The following is a 23,563-nucleotide window of genomic DNA, read 5'->3' on the forward strand; positions in this document are numbered from 1 at the left end:
ATTTTTAAATCTACTTTGAAATATTTAACTTCTCCAGACTTCGTAAGTGGATTTTTTTCCTCGAAAGTACTGTCTTGCTATCCTGCGAAAACAAGTTGGGGTTTGGTTTTATTTTTTTTTAAAGAGATTTTTAGCAATTTCTCTAAAGGATTCCATCTGATGTTGAAAAAAAATACACTATGAGTAGTAGCAGTTCATGGCTTTTATTCTTACAAGTAGGAGGTACTGAAACAGCATAAAAAGCAGTATAATGTCTTGTGGCCTTCCGTTCAGTAAAATGTAAAGGGGGTGTCTAGCTTTTCATCTCATTTCTCTCCTTCAAATATAAATCAAAGATAATAGTACCCCAATTTTCTCTCTTTTCTTAAACATGAAAAACTCAAAGGACATTTGTACTGTCCTAAATTCAGAAGTTGTATTTCAGATACAAACCCTCTACATCTTTTTATTAATGCTTGCCTTCTTTTATAAATTGTGGGTGCTGATAAATGGGAAAAAAAATCATGAAAAGGGAAATTTTGAACAGGTGATTAACATCATGGATTAGCTATTACGGATGTAATATTCTTGGATGTGTTTTCCTACTGTTTAATAAATGCATTCAGATTTAGTAAAGCTCAAATTGGCTCAGTCACCTGTACCACCAACAGTTTTCTTTTGGAAAAGTGACCTATTTGTTTTTCCATCTAGAAGAATCTGGGGTTGACCCAACAGGTGAAGAGGTTCATTGCTGGTTTTAAAATGTGTGAGAGAGCAGCAGTAATGAGCCCCATTTTTAAATCTTAGTTTTTCCAGACTTGTCAAGGGCCTCAGAGATAGACCGTCTCCTGGAATTGCTGCTTTGTTGTGAGTGTTTAGCTCTTGAGACATATTATTCCTTGTAAAGCAGCCTGGAGAGCCTTGTCTAGCTGAGTCTTGCTTTAGACTCCACATAGGTTCTGAACTCTCTCTTAGCATACATAGTTGCTCTTAGCAGACTTGGTAATAGTCTCACAGTATGTGACTCTATAGTCATGATGTAAGGACTGCTCGTGAGAGAGGTCAGTTACCTTTGTTGCAGAATGCTTGGAGCAAGTCAGTGTTAATGCCTTCACTGAATTTTCCTCTAATTCCCAGAAACAATACCAGGCATGTATAGGAGTTATTTTCTGAATTCTTATTATATATTCCTGTCCAGAGTGTTAAATGTGTAACAAGAAGTACTTCTTTAGCTAAGTGCATACATGTAATGTATTTGAATTGGCTACTGAAGACCCTTTTGGTTTCAGGACTGTTTAGGGCGATGTATCAAAACCATGTAAAGTGCTCTGCAGTGTTCTGATACTGCTTTTATTATGAATTAACTTCATTAATTTAAAATAGAGAGATGAACAAGCCCAGCCGTTTATCACATTTCATAAGCACTGTTCAATAATCTAGTGTGACAGGTGTTTTGGTTTTTTAAAGACCAGTTGTAGTTTCCTAACTTCTAAAATTCTTCTCACATATGTTTATAATAATGTCTCATTCAGTCCGTTTTTTTTTACATAGATTAAGAATTCTGGTATCCTCAAGTACTAGCTTGTAACAATAATTGATACATACTGCACTTAAAAGTTAAAAAACATGTTACCACAATATTACAAGGAAGCAAAGTGATTTATCCCCATTACGTTGGTATCACACTAATGATTTCCTTTAAATGGATGTTTACTACTTAGATCAAACCAGGGCTTATTTTCTACAAAAAACGTTAGTTTACAATGTAGGGAGGAAAAAACATACCAAGAAAGAGATTAGTCCTCTGGAGTACGCTGCCTGTTTAGAATTTTGCACTGTCTTCGTAATTCATTGAATTTTCATTGAGTGACTCTGTTTTGCTGTGTCCTAAATAGAAATTGCCTAGCAAAAAATTAAATGGTATAGAATTTCCTGATTCTGTTTTTACAAGACACAATATATTCCTACAGGAGTTTGAAAGAAAAATAGCTTTAACTTATTTAAATAATACAAAGTTAGGATCGTAAAACTACGTTTACTCATTGAAGTGTGTTGAACTTCAAAGGTTATAGGCAACCTGTAGTTGCCTAATCGTTGAATAATCAGTCTGTCTGAAAAGCAAGCCTCTTGTTACACTATGTATGTGTGTATTTATGAGCCTTGCTCTGGTTTCAGAGTTGGCTTTAGTTGGTTGAACTGAAGGCTGCTGCCAGAAGGGATCCTCATCCCATCCTTCTTTCCACTCTCACTGTGGCTTTGTCCCATTCACTATTCAGAAACCATACCTCTAGAAATGGTGTCAGGGAGGCGTAGGGATATACGTATGCTCCAGGGCAGATGGGGAAAAAGGGGAGTAAAAAATGCCTTTCAGAGGCCCAATGTGTGATCACCTGAAACGAACCATGAAAACTGCATACTGGATTTGAAATTGTTCAATTTTGAGAACTTCTCTATGCATTCAAAATTGGTGAGTAGAATTTAACAGCCTTGAGGTGAAAAATTGTCTCACTGTTGTAGACTGGTTTTGTAACCCCTGGAGGGATTTATCTGACCATTAGGAAATTGCCTACACACACTAGAAGTTCTTCAGAGCAAGAGAAGGACCTTCTGATATGACTTGACACTATTTAAATCATTTTGAGAACAGATAAGATGTAGAAGTCCTAAGTTTTAAACAGAGGAAGACATACACTGTCATTTTTCGGATTTTTTTTCTCGAACTGCTTGTTTTCAAACGCTGTCTATGAGATGTTGATTCTTGACAGCAAAGCTGGTGGTGAATATCCACTAAACAAGGAAAATTGAAGCTAATGCAGGAAAAATGGATGTAAGGCAAGAGTGTGGTTTAAAAGACCTTTATGCTGTAGAAGACTATGGAAAATAGCTCGCCTTGCCACACTGATAGTAGAGGTAGATGCTGCCCTGGAATGTCTTTACTGTCTGTTCTGCCTGTTTGACAAAAAACTAGGAAACTATTATTCACACTTTATTGAAGGTGAAGCAGTTTAATCTGTTAATAATGTTTTCTCCTTACTGCAATGGAATTTGCTGTTAAAAAGATTTTTCGTTTTAAGTCAACAGTTTAGATGGGTTTCAATTATGGAACTTGAACTTTTTTGAATACAAATGAGTCTTCCTTTTTTTCCTTGTTGAATGCATCTATGTGATGTAGTATAATTGGCACGGAGGTCATTATCATACCATAAATTATGCATGAGCAAGTTTTATTCATGCTGTTGTAAATACGTCCCAGTAATGTTGAAGTTGGGGGTTGTCACATATCAGCCTTGATAAATTTGAGATATTGTTCTGGAGAATTATTTTCATCTGCTTTTCCCGAAACTCTTAAATTCCTCCCTTTACAGAGACAGATGACTATGCAGAGATTATAGATGAAGAAGATACTTACACAATGCCATCAAGTAAGTATGGTAGTTAACTTGGGAACTTTTCTATCTGAAAACTTCTTTGGTTTAGCAGGGACTAAATCTTTTATTTCAGCCTTAAGTAATATATGTGCAAAGAAAATATATGTTGTGTTTTGAAAACTCATAGATTCAGTGTTTTTCAAGTTAAGGTTTTGAAGGAAATAAAACCAATTTCTGTTTTGCTGCTGTCAGTGACTTCACAGTGAAATTCCTTTTACAGCTCAAAATGTAGATTATTTTTTTTTTGTGATACTGAACACCGTGCTTAAAGAAAGAATGCATAAGATTTCTCTGATAGAGCAAACAATTTGAAAAGCTTCTGTGTATTGCTGTCTTAATGGTGTCTCACCTTTGCTCTATGACAAACTTGCTGCTGTCGAATTCTGTGATAGAGGAAAGTCAACTGTACCACATGCAATTTTGTTAAAGATGAAAGACTTCTGAAACAAAAATAAAAATTCAAAGTTTTTCTGAGTCTTCATCTTTGAAGTCATAAAAAAAGATGCTTTAGCCACCACAAGGATTTTGTCTTATGGCATTTTTAATATATATTCTGAATCTTAAACAGTCCAGGTTAACTAATTTAACATGAAAATGTAGTATTCTGATTTTAAAAGTTGTGTCTGTGAAATTACAGTTGCATTTTGGCAACTATGGATTTCTCTAGAAGTAGACAATCCGTTGATGCATAGACCTGCCAAAATGTTGAGTTTGGTTGGTATAAGAGGAGGAGGATGGTGCTGAACTGGTACCATGTTCTGCTGAAGAACCATGAATGTATGTAAGGATTTCTCAAGTTTACCATGTGGCAGGAAGGTTTCATGATCACTTCAGTGTTTCCACTACTGTGGAAAATATTTGAAAAGCAAGAATATATGTTTTGAAAAACATATATATTTGAACATAAATATTTGAAAAGCAAGAATATATGTTTTCCAGAAATAAACAATGTGTTTTGAATGTCTTGCAGTAAGTCACTACATGATTCTACTAAAATAATTGCAAGATAAAAAAGTACTGTGATAAATTATATCCTTTATTTTTTGTTAACATATTAACTTTGTGTGAATCTTTTCTTTTCCCTGATTTTACATTTGAATTCTCATGGAAGTAATTACTTGTAGGCCCAGCCCTGGATGATGCTGAACGCTTAAGTATACCTTCAATTCAAAGCCCATGAGGTGGGCTGTTACAGGAAGTGAAACTCATTAAGTGCTTTGCTGGATTGAAGTGGACTCAAGTGTTCAGCTCTCAAAGGACTGAGTCAGTAAAGATCACAAGAACAGACCTGTGACTTCTGCTAATGTAAACTTAAAATTGCATCAGTATATTTCTTCATTTTAAAAAAATATTGAAAAATGTTTGTCCTTGTCTTGATTTTAAGAAGCTTTATCTAAGTAAGCATTTGATTTTTCTCTTAATTGCACTGCAGAAAGCTATGGAATAGATGAAGGTAACAGGAGACCCTTTACCCATCCCTGTATGCTTGCAATTTGGAATGATGTGGAATTTTTAAGTTTACTATTCACTTTCATTTAATAAACATTATTTATTTATAGTTAAACCAGTTAGCTTTGGGATTTTAAAGAGGAAAATGCAGTACTTAAAAAAAGAAATGAAAAAGGTATTTATCACTTTGTTATCCAGCTCTAGATGACATAATTTCTGTAGTGTTAATGAAGTCAGAATCATCAGTCATGAAGTCCTAAGCTGGTTGTTCAGATTTTTTTCCTCTCAATGCTACAAGTAGAGGTGAAAACATATACTGTACATGCTTTTCTGCTATTGCTGAAATATTTTTTCATGTCTGCTAGAAAGCAAATTGCAAATGAAGTAATTCAATTGCAATTGATTAAATGTTTTGCTGAAGTACTGAGCCATTTTTTATCAGTAATATTCTCAGTCTGTTAAACCACAAAGTTAACAAAATTGCATAACTCTATGAAACATATCAATTTTACCTCAATTACATACGGAGAGGTGTAGTGCACTCAAAATTTTGCTCTTTCATTTTATCTTTTATTTGCAAAGCTCTTGCTTCTGTATTTTTTCGTGCAGTTACCTCTTTAAAAATTCTCTGGGCTCATTTGATGGTTCCAAAATCTAAAATACCACATAGTGGAGTTCTCTTAAACATCTGAAGGGATTTGTTCTAAGGCTGTATTTAGTAGCATTGGTATTGCCCTAGGCTTATTAGTGTTCTTTGTCTTTTACTAGCTATAATTAAGCAAGATTCAATTATGTCTATTGCATTGAAATATAAATAATGCATAGTAGTTGATTTAGCAAATTAGATTTCACAATTCCTTTTTCATTGCTTTGGCTCAAACGTTTGTTTAAGAGGTTTCCACTGTGTATATACAGCATTTGTATAGGTTGGTGTGCAGTAAACGTTAATTGTAGTTATTCATATGTGAGACATTTGAGTGACTTACTTTGAATTTTGTATCTTGTGGATCATTTCTTTGCCTTTCATCAGAAATTTAATACTTTAAGTGCATTATATTCTTATAGCCAGAGATTATGAAATTCAAAGGGAGAGAATTGAACTGGGGCGCTGCATTGGTGAAGGACAGTTTGGAGATGTACACCAAGGAGTTTACATGAGTCCGGTAAGCCTCACTTCTGAAATAAAACTAAACAAACAATAAAAACTTTCTAGTTAAAAAGTACGATAAAAAATAAATGTATTCCTTGGATGTCGTGGTCTGAGTCTTCCAAAACAAAAAAAAATATTGACTTTGTGATTTATTTTTCAGAATAATCAGCACACAGAGAGTATTTCCCATGTTTCAGATAAGTAGAAAACTAGCTCCAGAGCAGTTTCTCTGCTCCTATATCCCCATTTTTTTTAGATTGTGAAAGGAATCCAAAAAGCCAAATAAATTATTCAGGACCATACCAAAGCCACTGGCTGAGGCGGAATTAGAAGTCATTGCTTTTAACCCCAGCCATACACTCTCTTCTTCATTTTGAGTGTGTCCAAGCACGGTAAGCTCATGTCCCTCTGATCATACTCCCTTATTGAGCATTCAATGCTTTAGAACCGTTTCCAAAGCTCAAAACTGTTTATTATGTTCGGTCTGACTTGAGTTCAGCATTCAGTGCAAAAGATGGCAACTGTGTCAGGATAAACTAATCTAACATCTGTGCTGAAATACAGAGAAGAAATATTAGTCTGTTCTGCTGGAAGGGCAGTAGCCTATAGCAGAGTGACAATAATGTTTAACAAATGTGTCTGTTTCTCCAATGACCATTTCACTGTCTTTCACAAGGAGGCTTGTACAATAAAGTTTCTACTTCTTCCTGAAAGAAAAGATACAAAATACTTGGACACTGATCCAGCAAAACCCCAATGCACGAGTCACCTCAGTGAAACCAGTGAAGTTGGTGGGACCTGTTTAATTTAGGCTGGTGCTTATTTGTTTTTTCTAGACTGCAGCCCCAAAGGAATTAAGTTTGTGGGGAAAAAGCAAGAGAAAGCTGAAAAATTATTTAGTTTCAACCAATTTCAAGCTTATAATAAACTAATTCTACAAGTGTAAAATGAAGATTGATTTCTCATGTGAAAAGAAATTGTCTGGATTTTTGATAGGTGACATAATAATTCATGTGGACAAGCATATAGTTCTAACTTCAGAAACAGCTGGTTAGCATCCTGGGCTAGGTGGGTTATATAAATAAATCCTTAATGTAATATTTAAGTAGATAAATAAAGATACATGTTATCCTTTTCAGACAAGTTTGAAGTCTGTTCTTACACCTTCTTTTAGAAAAGCAGATCTGATACACTTTGCATCAAGGGATATTCTTGTTTTTAATTTAATCCTGTCCAAGTTAAGAGGAGTATTTGGGGAGTAATGTTTCACTGAACTTGGGACACAGTGGATAAATACAGTTCTCTGTAAAACCAATTAACAACCCCTTTTCTTAGGGACTATTGTTTTGAAATTGCTGTCTCTATCCCTTCTTGATTTGGAAAACAGATTTTTATTCAGTCATCGTGTGTCTAGTATGAGGTTTTTAAATGTCAGCCTGATGATTACTTTTATTAATAAAATTTTACTACATTTAAGACACTTGAATATGTGAAGGGAAAACAGGAAGATATTGTCATTAAAATTTAATGTACTAATCACAAGTGTAACTTGGACTTTTGGAAGAAATCTTACAACAGATAAAAGATTAGTTACAGAAAAGTGATTGTATTTCCATCCTTGTATATATTGATCATTCATCTCGCATGCAAAATTACAGGGGAGATTTCTGGCCTCTTGTTCTGCTAGCTCAAATTTGAGTCTGAAAAATCATGTTTATCCCTGTTACTCCACTTGTAAAGTTCTTATTCCTAGTGACTGTGCAGCATCCACCTCTTCTTGAATGCTGCTTACTGCTTAGGTATTCCTGAAATAGAAGAACCAGCCTATATTTATAGGATACTGAATGGAAAATGTATGTATACATACAGGATCCTTTTGCTCAGACATACACAATTCAAATAAGACTGTTCAAAGCTTGATTTCCTGTGGGTTTAATCTAAACGCGTCATTTAAAATAGTGTTTGCTGTTCAATACACAAACTCTTGCCAGTCTGATGTATCCTCACTGTTTTGTCTCCTTATCCGGAAACAAAAGATCAGCAAAACCCTGATAACAAGGCCTTTTCCTGTATTAATTTTGGAAAATGTCTGGGGCCTTTGCTGGTTGCAGACACTGAAACTCTTCCTTTTGGTGCTGATGTTGGTTATGAGATGTTTCAAAAACTTCATCTGTAACACCAGGAGCAGGATTGGTCTTGCAGGCCTCCAGAGGTTTCATCCGGTGTTGATTATTGAATCCTGATTTCAGAAGGGAATAAAATCATCTTAATTTACCACCAGTTTTTCAGTCAGTTTATGGACATGTTTATGTATGAGAAAAGGTTTTAATCAATATATTCCTGAAAAGTCAACTTGAAGAGCTATGTCGTGAGTAACTTAGGAAGTGTAGACATTTAAGCCTGCAAAATGCAAATACTATGATTCTGATAATGTTTGTCTATAAAAACAGATTAAAAATAGAGCAAGTATGAGCAGACACAGAACATAACTCTGTGAATCTTCAGCTCTCACTGGCCTTAAAAACTGAGGACACACATCATCAACCCTGCAGCCTTTCAAGGAAAGATGCATTTGTAATCTTCCCGTTTAAACAGTGCACAATTCCCAATTTCCCCGTTGGAAGGCAGGCATATACTAGTCCTTGAGCAGACCTATACCTAATGTAGAAGCTTAATTTTAAAACACTTCAGGTGTTTTCAACCTGTTAAAAACTTGTATGAGTGATGACATCTGAGCACTGCATGTTACTGTGAAGATACACTGTGTTGTAAAAGTACCATTTTCTAAGCCGTGGCATTCTGAATACTAGGGAAGCCTGAACACTTAAAGCTACTCAGGAGAAAAGCACTTGCTGGGCTGGCTGTAATTTATGGAAAGCAGCTCTGGGCTGGCTGTAATTTATGGAAAGGGTATTTAAAAAAACACACCAAAGCAAGACAAGGTGAAAGATGCCGCCTGAGCTAAGAGGGCTCCTTTGGGCTGTCTCAGTGCTTCTCATTTTTCAGTATTCAGAGGATAAGCAATGAGGTGGCAAAATCTGTTTCTGATGTTAAATACGTGTTGTTTAACTTGGTTTTAAACACCTAATTTAACTGATTGTGAAGCTAACATGTAAAACCTTTGGTTTACTTCCCTTTGTAGTTTGAATTCAAAATCTTTGAGCTAGTCTGTGCTCTGTAAGAGCCACAAATAGTCCCTTATTTGGCTTTCCAGGTGGCTTGCTTGCATAAGCCAAGTGTGGGGTTTAGGCATATATCTACTTGTTTCTTCTGCTTTTGCTAAATACTGTCAAGAGTTTACCATCCTCAGTAATGCAAAATGTTTACAGTATCAGTTAAACTTACTGCCTTTTGTCATAATTTTTGTACGATGTAACAGTTTAAAACAGATTAAATATTTCCTGGGTGCGTTAGATGTAAATGTTGTACACTAGATGTCTTGATTGTAATAATATTTGAACATGGAAACTTTCAAAATTTAATTTCTTAACTAAAGATATTTTGGTTGACAGTAATTTTCTCTAAAGCAGTTTTGCTAGAATTTTAAAGGACTTAGCTTTTCGTGAACTGTATTTCAGTTATTTCTCAATAATGTCTTCCAGGAAAATCCAGCTATGGCTGTTGCAATCAAAACATGTAAAAACTGCACCTCAGACAGCGTTAGAGAAAAATTTTTACAAGAAGCCTGTGAGTATTCAAATAACTCCTTTTGGGTTAGCTCCTGTAACTGGTCTTTGCAAAGACTGCAGCTATCTGTGCCAGAAACATCTGATACTAATATAAATATTTTATTAATATATAGCATGACCTTTTCCTCTCCAGCAATATGTGCCAGGAAGACTGCTTTACATCCTTGCATTGCCCGTGTATATGATTATATGTGGGTTCTTTGATTTTCTAAATCAAGCAGTGATGTCTGACTCCTGTAGGGCTTCAGAACCAGTTTTGGAATATTAGAGATCTGATCCTCTATTTCCTTATTTCCCCATAATGCATTAAAAAAAAATCCTAGCATTTTTTTCCAGTGTATCACTTTACAAGGTCAGGTGATTGTTAACAAAATGGCTAAAAATGTTATGTCAGAGAGAGATCTGTTTTGAAAATTCAGAATTAAAAATGATGATAGAATAAAACAGTTTTCTAAATAATTGCCCACAAATACTGCATCCCCTAAATGGTACATCTTATACATGGAGGAAGGCTTTTTGTTGAGATGAATAGTAATGAAAAGTTCTAGAAGAATGTTGTAGTTACTGATTTCTCTACTATTTGGTTTGTAAGCAAATTAAAATAGGAGACTTAGGCCGCAATTTTTGCCTATGATCATCTGCTACTGTATATTGATAAATGTCACAAAGGTACTGGTATGGTACCAATAAATTATTTGGTTCTGGCCAGATGTTAGACCATACTTTTATTCACTGTTCTTTTGTTCAAGGACTTTTCTAATTGTTCAGAAAATCTATGTTCATAGCTAATGGCATACTTTTGGATGTCAGATTTTTCCTAAATTACTATAATTTTTTCCATTACACTTCTAGCTGTTGAAAAAGTAAATACCATTGCTTATAGTAATAACTTAGCAGTCAAAGGTAGGCTTCTGTCTGTTAACAATGTAGAAAATAATTGCTCATTGAATGCTCCTTATTATGCTTTGAGCTTGACAGATTAGGAAGTGCCAACATAGTAGACAGATAAATAGTGCTTTTCAATTTCGATTTAATAGTTTTGCCTTTTTTTTTTTGTTAATTCTGTTTCCCATCTTTTACCTTTCTCTTGTTTGTGTTCAGATTACAAACTCTCTCAGAAGATACTGCCTTTCCAAAAGGCCCAAATCCAGTATCTGGAGAGATTATTTCACCGAATTAAAAAAAATATTTTCTGATATTTTAATATTAGGAATATTTAAATACTTAAGAGGTTCAGTTGTTTACTTGTGATAGAGTTTTCAATGCTGAGATTTAATATTGATTCTCACAAAGAGGAACACCTCAGAATAAAAAGTAGATTAAAGTGTTTTACAAGCAGCACCTGTGTCTTCATTCTTGTGTGCTTTTGCATAGCAGCATATTACTATTAATGCGTTTGTATATGCTTGGGGGGGGGGGGGGGGAGAGATTTTTATTGATCTTTCACTGGCTTTTTGGTAAATAGCTCCTTTCTGCAAGTAGTTCATTCCTCTTACCTCTAGAAGCTGGGTGGCAAAATGATACAGTAACTACTACCTTTCTGAATTTGTGAGTTTGTTAGCTAACGTTGATTGAATTAATGTCTGGGAAATGCTTTCCAACAATGTAGTATTTTGTGTTTAAAACTGGTAAGGCAATACGATATACAACTATTTGTGTTGTCTTTCTGTTGCTTTGATAATTAAAACTGTGTTCCTGCTTCATTGTTACATCAATGAAGCAACATTGCCATGTTATGAAGCACTGTAAATTGCATAGAATTAAATTAGCACAAGAGAACCCTAAAGCTGAATAATTGGGGTTTGTTTGGAATATACACATTATTTACTGAGACTTACTAATGCATACTTTTTTAAGGTGTCAGAAATAGCATCCCTGTCTCAAATTCCATTTACTTCAAAAGGGAGGAGGGGAATTGAGTGACTTGGGAATCTAGCTTCAATTCTGTATAGCATTTTAGCAGTTATTTTGGCCCGTTTGATATTTCACCACATTAGTTATTCCTTTTTGTTAATGCGTTAAGCTATGTCATTGATAAGGATGTGTGTTTTATTAATTTTTTTTTTCTGCATTACTCAGATCATGTGAATATTTTAAGGAATATGTTCTCTTAAGTTTGACCATATACGTGTCTTTGCAGGAAAATATGTTACTAAACTATGATAACATTAGGTCTTACAAACAGTACTGGATGGCCAAGGATTTTTCTTGGGATTTCTGGTGTTGCAATATGTGTTGGTTATACAGCTGCTGTGTACCAGTGCACAGAAGCAGAATTCAGAGCACATCACAGCAGGAATCCAGAAACACCTGCTGGTTTCAGCTTGTGATTAATCAAAAGCCAAAATATAATGGTTTTTATTGTTGCCTAATTTTAGGCAAACTGAAACAGACTTTCCAGTTTGGTGATTTCTCTGTCTTTCTCTTGACACTACAACTGTAGATTAAATTAAGGATGTTTGTCAAGATTAAATTAAGGATATTTGTTGTGTGTGTGTTGGAAGGGAATAACTTAATCAGAGGACTGATGTTTCATTTAACCTACCAAATACATCTCCCCAAAGCGTTATTAGCACTGACTCAGTCACCGAGGTGAGCCGCTCCAGTGCAGGCACAATCGGCAGTGGGGCACTCCGGCTTGGTGCATGGCGGGGATTCCTGAACTGGGGGAACCTGAGGGGAGCAGAGGTACCCACCAGGAGCCTGCAGCTCATGCCACAGCAGCTGAGAAGACCTGGGCAGGGCCAGGAGCAAGAGATTTAAGCACAAGATTTAAACGTGATGTAACCACCACTAGCACTCAGTAGCTGGGGCAGTTAGCTCTGTGCCAGCACGGAGAGAGCCGCCAGGAGCCGGCAGCTGCTGTGAGCGTGGCTGAGAAGGCTTGGGTGAGGCCAGAAGCAACTGCAGCCAGCCCCTGCACCTGTAAAAGGCACTAGTGACCACGGTGGGCAAACAGGACCAGGCGCGGCAGTTTGCATGAAGGGGCACCCAGGGAGGGCAGCGTAATTACTCTGGGAGCAGAACAGAGATAGCCTTCTGTTGATATAAAATTGTTTGCACCCACCACAACTACAAAGCTGTAACTGAAACGCAGGTGTAAGTGATAAAACCTCCCTGTGTGGACACCTACACCCAGACTGACCCCCCAGGAACTGAAAGAGCTTCCCAAACCCAGAACCTGGAAGTCCCCTTAGGATCCAGAATCAGAGGTGGATGTCATGGGTGCAGGCATGCTCAGCTGGAGGAACTCTTCAAGCAAGTGGCCATGTTACAAGAGGAGTTTTAACAGGCAGCGCAGTATCCGGACATCTGAACAAGAGATCAATGTGTGGTATTGTGCACTGTCACAAGCTGGGCAACAGGGAGGTAAACTTGCTTCAAACCCTGAGGTGACAGACTGAACCAACTCGCAAGACAAAGCAGATGACTCTCATCTCTGCTCAGGGCAGGAGGAGGAATCTTCCCCTTCCTGGTGAAGTGCCCCTACATAACAGGTATGATGCCCTGGGGCTGGAGAATGAAGAGAGAGAGTGCAATGGGCAAGACCCAGGAAGGACCAATGTGCAAAATTTGTCTGATCACCCCCCCATTAGTACTGGCGCCACCAGAAAAGTATGTAGTGTGTTAGTAATTGGAGGCTTCTTGCTGAGAGGCACCAAAGCACCCGTTTGTTGCCCAGGCAATATCTCTGGAGAAGTTTGCTGCCTGCTGGGAGCTTGCGTCCATAATGTCATGGAGAGGCTGCGGAGCCTGGCAAAGCATGCAGACATTCACCCATTCCTATTGTTCCAAGTAGGGTCAGGGCAACTCAGAAATACCAAAAGATGCTTTATGTGCCTCAGAATGATGTTAAAGGGATCAGGAGCACAGGTGGTGTTCTCCTGTATCCTCCCAGTCAGAGAAGGGGGTTGAGGAAAAGGAGACAAATTGAATGAGTGAATGGCTGCATAGCTGGTGCTGCACTCAGCATCTCAGCTTCTGCCATCTTTGGCATACCTTGGAGCAACGGGGCCTGTGGGCAGCTGACAGGGCTTAATTGACCAAGTGGGGCAAGGGTGTCTTGGGCAAACAATAAGCTGGTTGGACTTACAAACAGAACTTTAAACTAGATTTAGCAGGGGAAGTGGATGGGGCTCTAAGCACTCAAGAAGAGTCAGGGACTGCTGAGGCATTAGAAAGCAACAGGGAAGCACCTGTGAATTGCCTCAAGGGAATTAGAGCAAGATCTTGTAAAAAAGGGGATGTGGCCCATAGCCCAGCTGAAGTGCCTCTCTACCAATGCATGCGGCATGGGAAACAAACAGGAGGAGCCAGTAGCCACTGTTTATATCGAAGACAACTACTGCCTGATGGTGGGATGAATCGCACAATTGGAGTGCTGTGATTGATGGCTATAAATCATTCAGAAGGGACAGGCAAGGACGGAGAGCTGGAGGAGTTGCCCTCTATGCCAAAAATGGGATTGATTGCATGGAGCTATCTTTGAAGAACAGTTATGCACAGGTCAGGAGCTTATGGGTGTAAATTAGAGACCGAGCCAGGGGAGGAAACTCTGTGGTTGGTCTCTACTATAGGCTACCTGATCAAGAAGAGGTTGATGAAGAGTTCCTTTTTCAGCTGCAGGAAGCATTGTGCTCACAGTCCCTGATTGTGATAGGAGAGTTCACCCACCTGGACATCTGCTGGAAAAGTGACAGCAAAGTTGCAAGCAGTCCAGGAAACTACTAGAGTGCATTGAGGAGAGCTTCCTAGTACAGGTGATGGAGAGGCACTGCTGAACCTGTTGCTCACTAATGCGGAAGAACTTCCCAGAGGGGTCAAGATAGGAGATAGCCTTGGCTGCCGTGATCATGCTCTTGTGGAATTCTCAATCTTCTCGGGTTCCAAATGGGTAAAAAGTAGATTCAGGTCCCTAAACCTCAGAAAGGCAAACTTTCACCTGTTCAGGGTGCAAATGCATGGGATCCTTTAGGAATCTGCCCTCAGAGGCAAAGGAGCAAATGAGAAGTATGTAAAGGCATTTTTCTTAGGGCGCAAGACCTCTCAATGCCAATGTGCAAGAAGTTGGGCAGGGGAGGTAGGAGGCCAACTTTGGCTAAATCAGGACCAAACTAAAATACAAAATGAAAATGCATAGGCAGTGGAGGCAGAGGCATACATCCTGGGGAGATGATAGGGATATTGCCTGAGGGTGCAGGGGAGGGGATAATGAAGGTGAAGGCACAGCTGGAGCTGAACTTGGCTAGGAACATGAAAAATATAAAGAAGGGTTTCTTAAGGTACATAGGACAAAAAAGGAAGATGTACCCCCCTGATAAGCAGAATGGGAGAGCTGGCTACAGCTGAGGTATTCAATTTGCCTCAGTCTTCACTGGCAAGTGCTCTAGCTATGCCACCCAGTTGACAGAATCCAGAGGCAGGGGCTGGGAGAAGTACTGCCTGCCACAGAACATCAAGTTCAAGGCCATCTAAGAAACCTGAATGTGCCCAAGTCCATGGGATCTGATGAAATACATCTGAGGGAACTGACAGGTGAAGTTGCTAAGACACTACCCTTCATATCTGAAAAGTCATGGCAGACTGGTGAAGTTCCCAGTAAATGGAAAAGGGCAAACATAACCCTTTTAAAAAATGGGGTTCCCCATTTTTAACAAGAGGGGAAAAGGAAAAGTCAGGGAGCTACAAGTGGGTCAGTCTCATCTGTGTGCCAGGAAAGATCATGGAGCATATCCTCCTGGAAGCTACGTTAAGGCAGACGGAAAACAGCAAGATGATTGGTGACAGCCAACATGGCTATACTAGGAGCGAATCGTGCCTGACAAATGTGGTGTCCTTCTGTGATGGGTTTACAGCATTGGTGGATAAGGGAAGAGCAGCTGATGCCATCTACCTGGACTTGTGCAAAGAATTTGATACTGTCCTGCACATCTTTGTCTCTAAAACAGAGACACAGAGATTTGATGCGTGGACCACTCGGTGGGTAAGGAATTGATTGGATGGTCACATTCAAAGAGTTGCGGTCAACAGCTCAATGTCCGCATGGAGACCAGTGATGAGTGATGTCCCTCAGGGGTCTGTACTGGGATCATAGAATCATTTGGGTTGGAAAAGTTGTTGAGTCCAACCGTTAACCCAGCAGTAAGTCCAGTGCTAAACTGTGTCCCTAAGCACCATATCTACCCATCATTTAATTACCTTCAGGGATGGTGACTCAACTACTTCCCTGGGCAGCCTGTTCCAATGCTTGATAACCCTTTTGGTGAAGGGATATTGGATATTACTTTTTCTAATATCCAACCTAAACCTCCCCTGGTGCGACTTGAGGCTGTTTCCTCTTGCCTTGTCACTTGGGAGAAGAGACCAAGACCCACTTCACTACAACGTCCTTTCAGGCAGCTGTAGAGAGCAATAACGTCTCTACCCCCTGAGCCTCCTTTTCTCCAGGCTAAACAACCCCATTTCTCTCAGCTGCTCCTCACAAGACTTTTTCTCCAGGCCCTTCACCAGTATTGTTTAACATCTTTGTCGGGGACATGAACAGTGGGATTGAAACTCGGCAGGTTTGCAGATCACACTAAGCTGAGTGGTGTGGCTGATACTCTAGAGGGAAGGAATGCCATCCAGAAGGCTCCTGACAGGCTTGGGAGGTGGGCCAGTGTGAAGTTGCTGAAGTTCAGCAAGGGCATGGATCAGGGCAATCCCAAACATGGATACAGGCTGGGTCATCAATGGATTGAGAGCAGCCCTGCAGAGAAGGACTTAGGGGCACTGGTAGATTAAAACCGAATGAGCCAGCAATGTGTGCTTGCAGCCCAGAAAGCCAATTGCATCCTGGGCTGCATCCCAAGAAGTGTGACCAGCAGGTCAAGGAAGGTGATTTTCCTCCTCTGCTCTGCTTTCGTGAGACTCCACCTGGAGAACTGTGTTCAGCTCTGGAGCCTCCAGCATAAGAAAGACATGGACCTGCTTAAGCAGATCCAGAGGAGGACCATGAAGGTCATGAGGGCTGGAGCATCTCCCCTTATGAGGACACGCTGAGAGAGCTGGGGTTGTTCAGCCTAGAGAACAGAAGGCTCTGGGGAGACTTGACAACAGCCTGCCAGTACTTAAAGGGCACCTACAGGAAAGATGGGGAGGAATTCTTTATCGGGATGTGTAGTGATACAGTGAGGGGTAATGGTTTCAAACTGAAAAGAGGGTAGATTTAGATTCAATGCTAGGAAGAAATTCTTCACTGTGAGGGTGGTGAAACACTGGAACAGGTTGCCAGAGAAGTTGTGGATGCCCCATTGCTGGAATTGTTGAAGGCCAGGGTTGGATGGGGCTTTGGAATTAGATGATCTTTAAGGTCCCCTCCAACTCATTCTGTGATCTGTCTTACTGCCTAAAATACAATGTGACTGCACTGCTGAGACTGAAAATTAAGTCCATGGAAAATAAAATGAGATGCAAATATAATGATGAAGTGAGATTTTTGTCTGTCATAAACTGTCACACATTTTTCCCATACACTGAATTATATATGCTGTTTTCTCATTCTTCCTCTTCCAGTAGTAAGGCACAGGTGAATGGGCCATGCACTGGATTGATAGGGCTTTATGTTAAGTTATGCTCATCCATGGCAGAAGAGCCAGAGAGCCTGACTTGACTTGCACGTTCCACGGCAATTTACTTTTTGTGAGTGGAGAATAGTACCACTAAAGCAAGCAGTGTTTCATACTGCCCACAGAAGATTAAATGGCCAGACGTTATTCCTTGCACATAGTTGTTTCAGTTCCTGCAGAACTGTGATTGTATTTTTCAGTCACAAACTAAATGCTTCTTAACTGACTTTTTTATTTTTATTTTTTTAAAAAAAAGGTTTTATGTAATGCACCAACTTGTTTCTTTTCCTGTTAGTAACAATGCGTCAGTTTGATCATCCTCATATTGTGAAGCTCATTGGAGTTATTACAGAAAACCCAGTCTGGATAATCATGGAACTCTGTACGCTTGGGGAGGTAGGAAAAATCCTTGTACAACTTTGGTCTTCTCTCATAGCTCACAGATACCTTTACAAAAGACCGAAAAAAAATCACTTCACAGTACTACTAATGCAAAGACACTCTCTTCAAACGTGAAGTTCTACTTGTTTGTAGAACTATGGACTCAGAAACAGGAGTGGCAGCATTTGACCTAACTCCTCCGCTGAGGAACTGCATCAGTTCATACCAAAGTGATTTAGTCATATTTTTCAGAGAATTCAATTGCTGTTCCAGAGTGAGAGCCTGACCTGTGTCAAGATGAAGATAATGTGATATCATTTAAACAGCATTTTCAAGCATACCTTCTAGAAGTGAAATTGTAGTACATCATTTATTCTTCCTGAGTAAATACTGTCTTTTTCCTTGGAAACCTGAATTTCTTACAGGTTTTTTTTCTGTACAGTCTCTGCAGCAGAGACCCTAGATAAGATGACTTTCCTCATTATTATGTCTTTTGGATGAATGGTTTACACAAAACTAGATCTCAGTTTTTATGATCAGTTTGTTTTCTTTGAGCTGTGTTTCTGAAAATGTGAGCTGAAGTGGTATTTCATACTGCATTTTAAGATAGTCATTGTAATAACCAAACTGCAATACGTTGTCAAAAAAAACCCCAAACAGACCAACGAAAAAACAAAAGGGCAGAAAAAACTGTAGCAGAGCAGTGATTTTCTGTCAAAAAATTACAGATTTCCAGTGCCCAAATCACTTTTCAAAGCCTTGGTTTAGTTTATAAAGAGACTCTAGTGCCACCTTCCATTAGGTCCTAACTGCTTTATACTGGGAATATAGCTTACAAAAATTCTGCACTGATATTGGCTACTCTGAGCTAAATCCAGTTGTTTTAGCAAATGTAGATTAAAATAAATGCTTCCAAAAGAATATTGATCTGATCAGTGTTTGGATTGGCCATGTACTGTTTTGTTCTGAAATTATTTAGGCCAAAACCATGCACGGTTCTCAAGGGAGGAATGCATGAAAAGTCCAGGAGTGCTTTGCTCTGGAACAGCAGCAGCATATGCCCTTCAAAAGGAGCATGAAAGCAATGTACAAAAATTTTTTGTATGTGTTTAGCTAACAAGTTTTTGTGAAGTAAAAACTGCTTGAAATTAACTCGTGTCAGATTTCTTCAAGGCAAGTGGTTTTCTTTTCTCATCCAGTCTTAAGGGAACACGTCCGTTCATACTTGTGTAAACTTTACAAATTGAGATATGCCTTGTTCAAATTTGTTATTTTTTTGTCCTAACTTCTTTCCATTTCTCCTTCTTTCTGCAAAAAGTTGAGATCGTTTTTACAAGTAAGAAAATACAGCTTGGATCTGGCCTCTCTGATACTCTATGCTTACCAGCTTAGCACAGCACTTGCCTACTTAGAGAGCAAAAGATTTGTACATAGGTAAGTTGTTTTATATGTATGTACATGTTTATTTCTATACGAGGTGTTCTAGATTAACGGAGTTTTGGTAGCGGTCTGGCTGTTAGAAATATCAGCTCAAGTGACCACAAACATTTACAACACATAGTTCAATTCTTTGAAGCCTTCCTTTTGTGTTTCTTTTCCTTGACTTACACAAAGAGTGTGTAGCAGCAATACTTCAAACTCTTAAAATCCACTGAACTGTTTTATGTTAGACTTTGTATTATATGCCATTTTTTCAGATGCTGTCAGCAAAACGACACCCTTTTCAAGAGTGACACCTGCTGGCCTGCTCCTAGATTGACTAGGAGATGATGCTGGGTTTTAATCAGAACAGATTTTGGCTGAGTTGCTGCTTTGTGATTACAGTATTTTTTCAAAGCTGAGAGTCAACTGTAATCTTCGAAATCCAAATACAGAAAAGCAAAATAAGGGGTAGCCAGTTTCTTAGGTAAAGAGCAAAGAAAGCAAAATATTTGTAGAGTATAAGTACTGGCTAAACCAGAAAATGAACCAAAATTTCCTTCTAGGTGTGTTCTGAATTTTACACCCTTGAATTTGAACATGAGCTTTCTAGGGAGATGAAACTGGCTGTAGCCTCTTACATTATGCAATTAAAAGTTCACAGCACTCCAATTTTCATGTACAATTTCATTTTGAACTTGAAGGTTTTATTTGTGTTTAAATACATACATTCCAGTTCTACATGTATGTTGTATATATTGTACGTACAAACACATATATAAGTATTAGGTATGTATACATATACATATGTATATAAAAACATTGTAAATAACAAGCCCTTAGGATTGTTACAGATACTTGGGTATCAACTGGCTGCTCATGGCTTGGACAGACATATTCTTCGCTGGGTAAAAAACTGGCTGGATGGCTGAGGCCAAAGAGTGGGGGTGAGTGGAGTTATAGCAAGTTGGTGACCAGTCACAAGTGGTGTTCCCCAGGGCTCAGTATTGGGGCCTGTCCTGTTTAATATCTTTATCAGTGATCTGGACGAGGGGATCGTGTGCATTCTCAGTGAGTTTGCAGATGACACCAAGCTGGGTGGGAGTGTTGATCTGCTTGAGGGCCGAAAGGCTCTGCAGAGGGAGCCAGCCATGGGCCCAGATGGCCAAGAAAGCCAATAGCATCCTGGCTTGCATCAGAAAGTGTGACCAGCAGGACTACTTGGCACTGGTGAGGCCAAACCTCAAACACTGTGTTCAGTTTTGGGCCCCTCACTTCAAGAAAGACATTGAGGTGCTGGAGCGTGTCCAGAGCAGGGCAGTGAAGCTGGTGAAGGGTCTGGAGCACAAGTCTTGTGAGGAGCGGCTGAGGGACCTGGGGCTGTTTAGCCTGGAGAAAAGGAGGCTCAGGGGAGACCTTATGGCTCTCTACAGCTCCCTGACAGGAAGCTGTAGGCTGGAGGCTGTTGGTCTCTTCTCCCAGGTAGCAAGTGATAGGACAAGAGGAAACGGCCTCAAGTTGTGCCAGGGGAGGTTTAGACTGTATATTAGGGAAAATTTCTTCACCAAAAGGGTTATCAAGCATTGGAACAGGCTTCCCAGGGAAGCAGTTGAGTCACCATCCCTGGAAGTATTGAAAACAGAAAGTGTTAGGTTAGTGGTTGGACTCCATGATCCAGCCTAAGCAATTCTATGATTTTGGCCAAGTAGCTGTTTTTTTTAACTCAAGGAATAAAATTTCAAAAGAACTGCCCAGAGAAGCTGTGGATGCCCCATCCCTGGCAGTGTTCAAGCCCAGGCTGGATGGGGCTTTGAGCAACCTGGTCTCGTGGAAGGTGTCCTTGCCTGTGGCAGGGGTTTGGTACTAGATGATCTTTAATGTCCCTTCCACCCCAAACCATTCTGTGATTCTATGATACACCTTACTCATACTGTCCTGTAATGGGCAGTTCGTTTAGTTTGGTGCTCAAAGTTAAATTTGTCTATACTTAGTCAAGCCTGCTGAAATCCAGAATCAACAGACACGTAATAAGGCAGGTTGTCTCACCTCAGAAACTTCAAGAGAAAAATGCCTAAGTCTTTTTGTAATCCCTGTGGTGTCACTAAAACCTGAGCTCTCCTTGTTAGGAAGCCTCTTACAGGACTGAGATCTTAAACCAGTTCCTTCTTTGCAGGGTCAGGAGGCAAATTTTCTTCTTTCCATCAGTTCTAACATACAAAAAATGTTCTCCTGAGATATTTAAATAGATGAAGAATAAAACTTTTTCTTTTGATGACTACATTGACAGTTATACTTTCAGACAACAGTTACTACTTACAAGGATCAACTGTACTGCAGCATTTCTGCAAACTTCTCAGCATCAGTAGACAAATACATAACTGTCTTTTTCTGTACAGACACACCCAAACAATGACGTGAAAAATAATTCAGTCCTTTCAAAGGAGTCTGCTACTTCTGGGGTTTAATAATTGTTTTCAAATGATATTTCAGCGCTTTATGGTTTTAAATGACTAGAAATAATGTCTCCTCTCTTTGGCAGGGATATTGCTGCTAGAAATGTGCTGGTGTCTGCCACTGACTGTGTGAAATTAGGTGACTTTGGTTTATCCCGATACATGGAGGACAGTACTTACTATAAAGGTAATACTCCAGACCCTTCTCACAGGGCAGTTGGAACACAATTGCTTCTCACAAATACTGAGTTTGTTGTCAAAAGTAATTCAGCAGCTTACTTAGTCTAGCTGGTTTATTTGTATAAAAAGGCAAGCTATTCAACAATTTAATAGATGGCAGTAAATTCCTACAGGTGTGCTTAAGAAGAAGAATCACAAGGTCTGATTTAAGTTGCAAAAAGTAGGAAATTCATATGTAGGTAAGATGCTGCTTTTTAGGACAAGCTTATAGTGCTTTCTTTGTAATTTTTAGAAGACTACCCACATATGAGGCCTTTTTGAGTTAATATTCATGGCATAACACAGGTAACCTAAAATGAGTTCAAGGTTACCTACAGATAAATTTTGAGTTTGTGCTGTCCTTATACATTGCATACTTCAGATGCCTCTGGACTAGGGAGATGCAGTGCAAAAAAAGTCTTTAAAGCTTACTTTTCCCTGCATTTTGGATGGAATACTGATCTTCTGTGACTCCAGCAGCTGTGAGGTGTCCTGCAGTGCCTGATAGATGGGAAATAAAGCAGAATAGAAATTGCATGTAGGGTACCAAACTAGCATTTCAGATCTGGTGTATATTATGAAACCGTGTATTCATAAATACAATTTTCAATATTTTTCTAGTTTCATTGTATGTTTTAAAATATCCTATATCTGTCCCCTTATACTCCCATTATGTTTCCTCATTTCATTTGTCCCATATCACTGTGAGCTACATATCATTATTTTAATTGCTGAGAAGAGAGGGGGTATAATTTTGATGGTATTTCTCCTTGTGCTTTTGGAGTTTGTTGTCGGGGGCTTTATTAGGAGGTTTAGGGATTTTTTTTTTGTTGTTGTTATTGTTCATTCTTTTTTCTGCTTTATATAAGGCCAAACAACCTACCCTTTTTTAATAAATCATATAAAAACATCTACTGCCTTGGTGTGATATTGTGACTGTGTGAGATCTGGTGCCTGTACCTTCTTAACCGTAGTAGTTGCATCTCGAAATAAGAATTAACTTAAAACTTGAAGGAGCTCAGTCAGTCTGAATACTTAAGGAAAGTGCTGCTCTTCTTTCTAGATAGAGGGCTCCCAGCAGAGCTGGTCAGACAGTACAGAAATCTCTTGTGATATTTGATAGTGACAGCAACACAAGGTTTGATAAAGTGCTTCGCTGGGGATGGGTTTTGCTTATGAATTACTTCACCGAGAACAAAATCTGTTTGAGCTCAGTAGCAGGAGGAATAACAGCCTGCCTTGTCTTGCCTTTCATGTAGCTTCCAAAGGAAAATTACCTATCAAATGGATGGCTCCAGAGTCAATCAACTTCCGACGATTTACCTCAGCTAGTGATGTGTGGATGTTTGGTAAGTGAACACTAAGTGGTGGGGTTTCTTAAGTGTCCTGTTAGAAAAGTTCGATGTTTCATTTTAACTACTGTACATGAAAAATTTCCAGATACTTGGCACTGTTTTTACTGTACATTCTGAAAATGTGGTTTCTTCCAGCACATTTTCCATTTATGTGTTTTTCTTTCCTTTTTCTACTCAGTAAGCCTAAAGTTACATGTGCCTTTTTGCCTCTAGTGAGAAGCTGACAGAAATGAAAGTATGAGGAAATTAAGTCATAGTCATGAGGTGATGTTTTTACTGTTGTTTTTCCCTCTGATTTCTTTCTGTTATACCACTGTTACTTGCTGTTTCTATTTTGTATTCTCACTTTTTCTTTTATGATGATACGCCCATTTCCTTGCTTATAGCATAGATTAGCCTATGTGATATCCTATTCCAGATCTTTAATGCTAGAT

The 23,563-nt window shown here is 38.9% G+C and overlaps 1 protein-coding gene across 11 annotated transcripts in view; it reads left to right on the forward strand.

The window, feature by feature from the left end:
- Positions 1-23,563, forward strand: part of PTK2 (protein tyrosine kinase 2) — a 223,946-nt gene that overhangs the window by 165,902 nt on the left and 34,481 nt on the right. For 7 of the 11 annotated variants that reach the window (XR_008746230.1, XM_055798242.1, XM_055798244.1 and 4 more), the window contains 8 exons: positions 3,345-3,401; positions 4,840-4,860; positions 5,922-6,019; positions 9,609-9,693; positions 17,598-17,698; positions 19,002-19,117; positions 21,642-21,742; positions 23,034-23,123. Coding sequence is in view for 10 of the 11 variants with exons in the window: in XM_055798242.1 (XP_055654217.1) it covers positions 3,345-3,401; positions 4,840-4,860; positions 5,922-6,019; positions 9,609-9,693; positions 17,598-17,698; positions 19,002-19,117; positions 21,642-21,742; positions 23,034-23,123 (669 nt within the window). In the remaining variant the exon portion in view is untranslated. The remainder of the gene's footprint in view (positions 1-3,344; positions 3,402-4,839; positions 4,861-5,921; positions 6,020-9,608; positions 9,694-17,597; positions 17,699-19,001; positions 19,118-21,641; positions 21,743-23,033; positions 23,124-23,563) is intronic. The other 4 variants (XM_027779093.2, XM_027779097.2, XM_027779099.2 and 1 more) reach the window with 1 other exon arrangement.

The sequence above is a fragment of the Falco peregrinus genome, chromosome 3 (genome assembly GCF_023634155.1).
Source record: "Falco peregrinus isolate bFalPer1 chromosome 3, bFalPer1.pri, whole genome shotgun sequence".
Classification (NCBI taxonomy): Eukaryota; Metazoa; Chordata; class Aves; order Falconiformes; family Falconidae; genus Falco; species Falco peregrinus.